This window comes from Pteropus medius, unplaced genomic scaffold, assembly GCF_902729225.1.
Source record: "Pteropus medius unplaced genomic scaffold, Ma_sr-lr_union100, whole genome shotgun sequence".
Taxonomy (NCBI): domain Eukaryota; kingdom Metazoa; phylum Chordata; class Mammalia; order Chiroptera; family Pteropodidae; genus Pteropus; species Pteropus medius.
Genome location: NW_024342648.1, coordinates 1,316,221 through 1,325,962, shown reverse-complemented (window position 1 = coordinate 1,325,962; position 9,742 = coordinate 1,316,221). Strand labels below are relative to the sequence as shown.

The following is a 9,742-nucleotide window of genomic DNA, read 5'->3' as shown; positions in this document are numbered from 1 at the left end:
TATATGTAGTAAGTGGAAAAGGGTAGGAATGACTGTTGGCTCAGGCAATGAAAAATATCCACCCAAATTCACCATTTGTTCATTCATGCATTCATTCAAAAAAATATTTATTGAGCACCTGAACACCCTATGTGCTAGGTACTGTTCGGTGGTGAACAAAACAGACAAAAATCTCTGCCCTCAGGTTTTTGACAGTCTAGTCAGTAAAGACATATAATAAAACAAAAAAAGTAAAATATATGTTATATTCTATTCTGATGAAGTTTATGGAGAAAGATCAAGCAGGAAAGACAATTCGGAAGCTTGTGGGAGAGTGGTATAATTTTAATAAAGAGTTCTAAGGAAAGTCTTCATCGAGAAAGTGATATTTGAACACCTGAAGGAGGTGAGAGAATAAGTCATGAGACTATCTGGGGGAAAACATTTCTTGCAGAGAGAATAGCAAACAAAAAAAAACACAATGTAGGAACACATCTGGCTTGTTCAAGGGTAAGCGAGGCTCAGTTGGAGTGATCAGGAGGAAATAATAGGATGCAAGTTCGAGAAAGTAAGTAGCACAAAATTCGACTTACGACAAAGTGAAATCTCTTTGGCTTGAAGGAGATGAGGATGGCTGGCTGCAGGAAGACCGATGATTGTGGATAGTAGTGGAGGTAATCAGAAGTGGCAGGATTATGAGTACACTTTGTAGATAAAGCGATACAGGCTTTTCTGATAAATAAGATGTGGGAGTGAAAAAAATGAGTCAAAGATGACATCACAGGTTTTGGCTCGGGCAACTGAAATAATATCCACTACTGAGTTGGGGAAGTCTGAAGGGGGATCTAGTTTAGAAAAGAATGTCAGGTATCTGACCTGACAGAGCATATAAAATTTTTGTTTTATGTTGTTTCATTTTTCGGAAGGGGGGTGCATTTTGCTGAATCTTGACCGAGTACAGGATTCACAGTATCAGCTGGTTAATTATTCTTGTGTTCACGACAGGTGAGAAAACTTTTTGCAATAAAAACTTACCTAGCATTTTCTAACTTTTCAGACACAACTGCCTTGGAAAGAGCCAGGGAAAAAGCCATCTCCTCTTGGCTGAGTGAGTGCAGCCGAGTGATCTTCAGGAGAGTCCATGGAACCCCAGAAGCTGTTGAGAATTGGATTTCTGCTGTGCTCTCTGACTTGTCTCCTGTTGGAGGCTGCAGCTTTCTCTATGTCACCTTTATCTGCCTTTGGAATACAAGACGAAGCAGAATTAAAACCACGCTCGAGGGGTATGCTTGCTGTTAAGATGAATGTCCTTTTCCTTTTAAGACATAAGATTCATGTCCCAGGTCAGGAAAAACTGATTTTGTATTTAAAGATAATGTTCACAAGAAAGCCAACTATTCTGGTTTGGTTGAGTTTAGTTCAAAGAGCACTAACCCACCTACTGTGCACCAAACCTTTTGCTGAATGACATGGATTATGAGTTCACAGGCGAAGCACCAAAGCCATAGTCGCCAACCTCCCATGGAATATGACAAATGTTCCCTGAGGACAAAAAGATAATTAAAGTCGTTTTAGTGGAGGGGTCAGGGAACACTTGGCAAAGAAAGTGAAATTTAAGCTAAATCTGATGACCCAGTGATCTGTAGCTTAAGTGCTCCCAAAGCACAGCTTCCAACATGCACACACATGCTGCTCAGATACTTTGCACAAGCTCAGCTCTGGAAACTGTCTTGCTGTTGAGTGGTCAATCCTCTTAACTCCACATCACAGACACTCAAACACTTTTGCTTTCTCTACCTCTATCCTTGGGGTTAAATCACAGTATTTTCTCCTTCCTCCCCAACTTCTTAAAGAAAAAAGCCAATATCTCAATATCTCGAGCCTTACCTTGATCAGCAGACTCCCTCTAAAGTTGCTTCTGCCAGTTATCCTGGCCCCTTCCCCCTCTGGATGATCCTGGGGCTGGTGGCCTTCTCCTTTCTCTTCCTGGGACACTCACTGCCCTCAGCCTCCTGCAGAACTCCTAAACATACTCTAGGCAACAACAACACATTAGTTATTCACTCATGCTCCTCTTTTACAGAGTACTCCCATTTACTGGCCAAGACCTCCAAATAGCCCTTAAGCTATCTAGGGCAGAGATTACTGTTCCTATTTGACTTATAAAGGGGCAAAGATGATACCCATCTGAGGATACCCACAGCAAAGTAGATAAGGATATGGGCTCTGGGCAACTATAAGAGCATAATATCTGGGACGACTATTTGAACTTGAACCAAGGTTCAGATCCCAGCCTCATCATTTGCTAGACCTCTCCTCAATGAAACTCTATGCTCTTTCTGCAGAAAACCAAAGGTCCTGGCTGAGCAACTTCAAGGATTACATGTGGACTCTCGTGAAGACTGTCATACCTCCCGTAGCCATTTTTGCTTTTCTTATCGGCACCGTACTATTGGGGATTCTCTGCTGCCTCACGTAAGCTGTTGTGGGATGAGGAGAGGGGAAGAGAGAGGGAACCTAAGGAAGAAGCTAGAACAATCAGGTTCCCCACCATCCTGCACATCAGTAATTAAGGGAAATTTTTAAGAAAGGTGATTCTGGTAACAAAACTCCGAAAGGCCACACAACTCCCTTTTAAAAAGTCTCCTCTACTTTCTCTTTTTTTTTTTCTCCAACCTGCTCTTTGTAATTATTCATTTGTCTTATTTCTCTGTCTTATTGACTACCTGATATCTGTTCCGCTCTTCCTTCCATATGTGGAACACAGCCACTCTGTAGCACACATGGGAAAATGTCACCCAGACTCCCCCTTAGAAATGATCTTGTTTCTCTAGTTGCTGAGAGTGCTGTCGACACACAGCCTTTAGCTGTTAGCAATTTCAAGGTTGGTCTCAGCTGTCAAGATCTGCCTATACTTCCCACATCCATTAATGGATCGATGTGTGGTTATAAATGTCCAGCTATTTCAAGGTAATGTGGGACAGCTCTGATGGGGTTAACTGAGACTCTGTTGAGGTTGCAAGGCAGTTTAACTTTCCCCCTCCTCTCCCTACCCTCCGCAGGCATTGATCCCTGATAACACTCTGCATACCAAACACCTATCTCACTCTCTGCTTCCAGAACACCTGACTTGGTAGCACAACTTTTTCCCGAGACTCAAATCCCAAATGTCACTGTGTGCAGCTCAGAGTCCAGAGTATCTGGGTGATGTTTGTGTGGGTGTAGCCCCTTCTTGGTTAAGTGACCTAGGAACTGAAAGAAGTTGTCTGCCCCTGATCTCCACACCCCACATATAACACGACGATGGATTAGGAAGAGGATAACTACCATAAACATTCTCATTTGAGAAGAGGAAGAAGGGGAAACACACAGCAGTCATTGCTTTGCAGTAATACTGGAATCCTGCTGGGCAGACATCGATTAGGCCATGGTCTTGCTTTATAGGAGAGCTCCCTGACCCATTGCCCACCCTTTGGGAAGCCCTTCCTGTCCATTCATTATTCTCTATAGCTGCATCTGAAGCCAGCTTTGGGGAGCATGCCCTCCTGGGAGCCTTCAAAGTCTATGTCCAGATACTATTTTAAGGTTCAAACAATGGATAGCTCATTTTGTTCTTGTTCATGGTTTTTTTGGCAATAAGCTTCTCTCAAAAACTTAGCTGACTTCTCTTAGGCTGTAATCAGTTCTATGTGCCAGTAACCATTTATCTACGGTTATTTCCTAAATACAGGTTTTGACCCTGTGATCATTTTGAGGTTCTTGGAAGTTATAATTGGAGATACCATATGCTTAATTCGATCTTTGCCCTTGAGCATTTTATTAGATTGTGAAGTTTGAACAGTCTTTTGCTACACAAAGCCTTTTTTAATCCCATCATACACTTTCATAGGTTCCCCCACTTGGACCGTCTCCCATCATAGCACTGACCAACCAGTTTGTGGGTCAGTGCTCTGATGGGAGACAGTCCAAGTAGGGCAACCTATGAAAGTGTATGATGGGATTTAAAAAGGTCTCCTGGTCTGCACAGTCTTATTTCTCTGAACAGAGACTGGCTATATGTTCACCAACCTTGTTCCTTATTCCCAAACACAGAAGAAGATTGCATTTCCCAACTAAAGAATCCAGGACTCAAGTCAAGATATATCCGATTCTATATCTTTTCAGTCGCTATTACTCAAATTGTGGCCAGCAGGCCACCCGCATCAGAAGCATCTGATATCGGTTAAATATGCACATTCAGAGGGACTTCTGTGAAGATAAAGTAGGCAACATGCCAAGAGAAATAGTTTCATCTTTGAAGCCAGTGGCTCAACCTGAGGAGAAAACCCAATAAACCCTTGCTGGGAACAAACAAGCTTGCTAGTGAAAGAAACATCAGGACAGCGAGGGCATGGGGGCAGGCCAGATACAACAAAACAAAAAAAGACATTGATTAAAAAAAACTGCAAAAGGAGATATGGAATACGGGATCAAAAAAGCCAGGACTAGTAAATAGAAATAAAGATTTTAGTGAAAGTAAGATTAGAGAAAAATAATAGATGCAGGAAACATAAGTCATTTTTTTTTGTAAAAGAAAATCAAAATAATATAACAACAACAAAAAAACACTCCAAGGTATAATTTTTTTAAATGTTGCAGAAATAAAGGGAAACTTAAGTCTATAGTCATAAAAGGGCACATCGAGGCACAGGAAAAATTGGCACTTGGTACTGGGCACATAGTAGACTCTCAATAATACTCGTTGATTTTTTATTAATACGTTTCATAGCAAAGATTGCAAAGTTTCTCTGTGCCTCTTTATTCATCCTCTTTATTCACCAATACACCACTAGCTGTGGCATTAATGAAGACTTAAGCTGGCTACTCCTTACCTGAGGAAATCAACATGGAAGCCTGGCTATCTCTTGTTCTCCAGGGACAATCAAGGGGCTTGACTGGCACCAGCAAGTATGCAAATATATGTGTATAAGGAACTTTTAGTACAGTTCACAGTAGTGAAAACATAGAAACAAATAAATGTCCATTGATTGGTTAAAGAAAGCATTGAACATTCATACAATGAGTACTATAATAATAAAAATATTGTCGTAGAGAGACAATTTCGTGGAATCATTCATGAAACATTGTTGAATGAAAAAAAAGCAGATTATAGCAGAGGATATACAATTTAATCCAATTTGTTATTAAAAACTATACGTACGGGGGGGAAGCCTCGAAGTACCTAATGAAAATACTAGACATTGGTTATCTCCTTGTGGTAGTGAATAGGTGATCTTAATTATTATTACTATTGTGGTTATTTACTTTAATATTTATTGCTGTCTCTCTGCACTTTCTAATCTTTCCAACAAACTATATTATTTGATTATAATGTCTTTTTCAATAATACTTTTAAAACAAAAGAAGAAAAACTACCTGACCATACTTCTACCTCCAATCTCAACTGAACTGGAAACACATTCTTATTCATTTTCTCAAGTCATGAAAACCTTTTGTCCATATGAAATCATTTGGTTCATATTAAGAGAAGAAGCTGTCTAAAATTCTATCTTGGAAAAGGTGAGATAAGTACAAATTAACTGTGCAGACCAGGAGGCCATATAGAAAATTAAACTTTGTTCAGTATTCACTATTTTCTCTTCCTTCTCAGTATTCTTGTAGGTGAGCCAGCCCAATGAAGTACTAGAAGATTCAATTGGGCAAGCGTGATATTTATCTTGCTGAGTTCCAAGAGAATGGAGAACATGCTACTTGCTTTCAATGAGAAAGTATCTATCAGTTAAAATTAAACTGTCTTCGTCTTAAACAATGTTTGCCTTGATTTTCTTTGTTAAAATGTGCAATTGAAAAATGGGAATAGCCTTATTACTGATGTGATCATGAAAGTAGTACATACTTGTTGCAAGAAAATTTCATAAAATACAGAAAGAAGAAAGAGTACCCATAATTCTAACACCCGGAAACAAACGTTATTAACATCTTGTATCTCCTTTCCAACTTTTTCCTATGCTTATATTTCCTATGCTTATATTACCAGTTTCCCAAAATCTGTTCTGTTCTGTGAAAGAATAGTTTTGTTTTAATGAGTGTTATGAGACAATGGTGGCTCTTTGGTCAATTCAGTTTTGAGAGATGCTGGATTAAACCCACTTAAACACGTTTCTTTGTTCTAGGACCTCTAGGAAGCTTTAAGGGCTAACGTGAATCTCCACAAGAGGGTATAATGTTCAGCATTTCCCAAACGAATGTGAACGTGAGATTGAGAAAGACTGATGCACACACAGTCAACAGAAAGTCATTCACCTAGATACTTTTCATTTCTCCAATGCACGCTATATCGTAGTTTACCTTTTTCTTCACTATATGACATATGGATATTTTTCCATGTCTACATAATTTTAAGTGTTGTATAGCATTCTTTGAAGTAGATATGACATAAGTCATTTAACCACTCCCCATATGATAATTATAGTCATGCGCTGCAAAATGACTTTTTGGTCAACGACAGACTGCACATATGACAGTGGTGCCATGGATTATAATGGAGCCAAAAAGTTCCTGTCACCTAGTGACATGGCAGCTGTCTTAATATCCTAGCACAACACATTACTCATGTGTTTGCAGTGATGCTGGTGTAAACAAACTTACTGTACTACCAGTCACATAAAAGTAGAGCAGATACGTTCATGTACAGTACATAATACTTGATAATAATAAAGGACCATACTACTGGTTTATGTATTTACTATACTATAATTTCATCATTATTATTTTTTGGAGGGAACAGTGAACTTTATGATGGCGCATGACAAGGTAGGGTTTCCTAAGCCCCTCCCCTTCTTCAGGAGGTCTAGAATGGAAACTGGAGGTCAGGAGATTCTCAGTGTATTGGGGGATCGATTTGGGGCAAGGACACCCCAGTAGCTGAGGGCCTTTTCCTCTCACTAGGGCTGGTGATCCAGGGAGCTCTTACTCCCTAGAGGCCTTATGGACCATAAGGTCCACCACCCTGTTGCTGTAGCCAAATTCATTGTCATACCAGGAAATGAGCTTCACAAAGTGGTCCTTGAGGGCAATGCCAGCCCCAGCGTTGAAGGTGGAAGAGTGTGTGTCACTGTTAAAGTCACAGGAAACAACCCGGTCTTCAGTATAGCCCAGGATGCCCTTGAGGGACCCTCCGACACCTGCTTCTCCACTTTCTTCTTTCTTTATTTTTTTTTTAAGCCTACAGCACCTGGTCTTCCTAAGTGGTCTCCCATCCAAGTACTAACCAGGCCCAACCCTGCTTAGCTTCCGAGATCAGACGCGATCGGCCGTGTTCAGGGTGGCATGGCCGTAGACTCACCACTTTCTTGATGTCGTCGTATTTGGCAGCTTTCTCCAGGTGGCGGATCAGATCCACAGCTAACACATTAGGGGTAGGGATGCAGAAGGCCATGCCAGTAAGCTTTCCATTCAGCTCGGGGATGACCTTGCCCACAGCCTAGGCAGTGCCAGTAGAAGCAGGGACGATGTTCCAGGGAGCCCCCCGCCATCACATCACAGCTTCTGGGTGGCAGTGATGACGGGGACTGTGGTCATGAGTCTTTCCACGATGCCAAAGTTGTCATGGATGACCTTGGCCAGAGGGCCCAAGCAGTTGGTGGTGCAGGAGGCATTACTGACAATCTTGAGGGAGTTGTCATACTTCTCATGGTTCACACCCATCACAAACTTGGGGCAGAAATGATGACCCTCTTGGCTCCACCCTTCAAGTGAGCCCCAGCCTTCTCCAAAGTAGGGAAGACACCAGTGGACTCCACAACATATTCAGCACTAGAATTGCCCCATTTGATGATGGTGGGATCTCGTTCCTGGAAGATGGTGATGGGCTTTCCTTTGATGACAAGCTTCCCATTCTCAGCCTTGACTGTGTCTTTGAACTTGCCATTGGTGGAATCATACTGAAACATGTAGACCACGCAGTTGAAGTCAATGAAGGGCGTCATCGATGACGACAATATCCACTTTGCCAGAGTTAAAAGCAGCTCTGGTGACTAGGCGCCCAATATGGCCAAATCTGTTCACTCTGACCTTCACCATCGTGTCTTAGGGTCACATCTAGTGCTGCACAGGAAGACGTGGCCGTCTGTCAAACAGAAGGAGCAGAGAGCCTACCATTATTTTTGACTGTATTCTTTCTACTTATAAAAAAAGTTCACCGAAAAACAGTATACTGTGTTCTGCCAGCAGCAGCGTCATACATCTTGTGTTCACCTCTCTTGATGACATCATTTTCTCTTGTGCTCGATTGCATCTCACATTGTTTTTACATGACGTGCTGTACAGGTTTGTATCTTAGCAGCAATAGGTCATACCACAGAGCCTAGGTGTGTAGAAGGCCATACCATCTAGGTTTGTGTAAGTGCACTCTATGACGTTTGCATAACAACAAAATCACCTAATGACACATTTCTCAGAACATATCCTCCTCGTTAAGCAACATGTGACCGTATTTAGGGTGGTTCTACTTTTTCACTATTATAAATATAATGCAAATAATAGTTTTATAAATTCTTAATTTACTTTTCTCTGTTTACTCCCTTTATGTTTTGAGATTCACCCATGTTGGTGCTTTTAGGTGTCTTTAGCCCATTTTCATCCATTATATGGAACATCCTATTCTATGAAAAAGCTTTACTCATTCAGACTATTTGTAGAAGGACATTTGTATTGTTTCTGGATTTTTTTCTATCCTAAACGAAGCTTCTATAAATATTATTGCAGTTCTCATAGCGCGCATGTACAAGAGTTTCTCTAAAGAAGACACCCTGCGATTGACTCCGTGGGTCAAAGGGTAAGTGCACACTCCACTTTATTATACAATGCCAGCTTCCCAAAGCTGGCATTGTATAATAAATTTATACTCCTACCAGCGGTAGGAGTGTAATGTTCCCATTATCTCACGTCCTTGAGAACATGCATCATCATTAGTCTTTTCATTTGTTGCCAAAATTAAATTTGGTGAATGAGAAATTGCATCTCGTTTTCTTACTTTGCATTTCCCTGATAACCGATGAGATTAAAGACTTCTCTCATATATTTTTCGATCATTTGTCTTTCTCTTTTATGAAATTCTTGTTAATAAATTTTGCCCATCTTTCTGATTCATTTCATTTTTTCCTTATTGACCAGTAGGAATTCTTTAAATATTCTGAATAGTGATGTTTTGTAAGCTATAAATGTGGAAAATATCTTCTCTCAGTTTGAGGATTGTATTTTCACTATCGATATGTATTTTGATGAATGGAGGTACTGGTTTTAATGTACTCTAACTTGGCAATCATTTTCGTCTATGTTAGTGTTTCTGGTGTCTGTTTAAGAAATCTTTTTCTACCCCAAAGTCATAAAGGAAATCTCTTATATTGTCTTCTCAACATTTTGTAGATTTGCGTTTCATATTTAAGTCCTTAAGCTTTGTACAAAGAATTAATTTTGGTATGATATGAAATAGAGTTCAATTTCATTTTTTAAAATATTATGAGAAGCTATGCTTTTCCACTCATGAACTTTGAACTGAATTGCTGTGCCTAAAGGCTGTTCTAAGAACTGAGAAAAGCAGATAGTTGCAATAAATTCCAAGAAGCAATAAATTCCAAGGAGCAAAATCAGATTCTGAGCAATAAGCACTCTGAACTGAAACTTGCCGTGCAGAAAAAAGCATGGGAATGTTGAACAAAAGATAAGCTGTATGACCATCCACCTTCTGAGTCAACCGACTTGC

At 40.3% G+C, this 9,742-nt stretch overlaps 1 protein-coding gene, 1 non-coding gene and 1 pseudogene across 2 annotated transcripts; 1 reads left to right on the top strand and 2 right to left on the bottom strand.

Annotated features, from left to right (window-relative positions):
* Window positions 1-1,120: 1,120 nt before the first annotated feature.
* On the top strand, window positions 1,121-2,458 carry SMIM9 (small integral membrane protein 9). Its single transcript, XM_039867041.1, has 2 exons — window positions 1,121-1,262; window positions 2,325-2,458. The coding sequence occupies exons 1-2, from the start codon at window positions 1,121-1,123 to the stop codon at window positions 2,456-2,458; spliced, it is 276 nt and encodes a 91-aa protein (XP_039722975.1).
* Window positions 2,459-6,948: 4,490 nt separating this feature from the next.
* Window positions 6,949-8,061, bottom strand: LOC120605875 (glyceraldehyde-3-phosphate dehydrogenase-like; annotated as a pseudogene).
* LOC120605943 (5S ribosomal RNA) lies at window positions 7,202-7,320 on the bottom strand. Its single transcript, XR_005653787.1, has one exon. It is a non-coding gene; the product is annotated as a 5S ribosomal RNA (ribosomal RNA).
* Window positions 8,062-9,742: the final 1,681 nt, after the last annotated feature.

Coding starts and splice junctions, on each gene's coding strand:
- SMIM9 (XM_039867041.1), top strand. CDS start 1,121: ATGGAACCCCAGAAGCTGTTGAGAATTGGATTTCTGCTGTGCTCTCTG. Junction 1,263..2,324: donor ATTAAAACCACGCTCGAGGG/GTATGCTTGCTG, acceptor CTCTTTCTGCAG/AAAACCAAAGGTCCTGGCTG.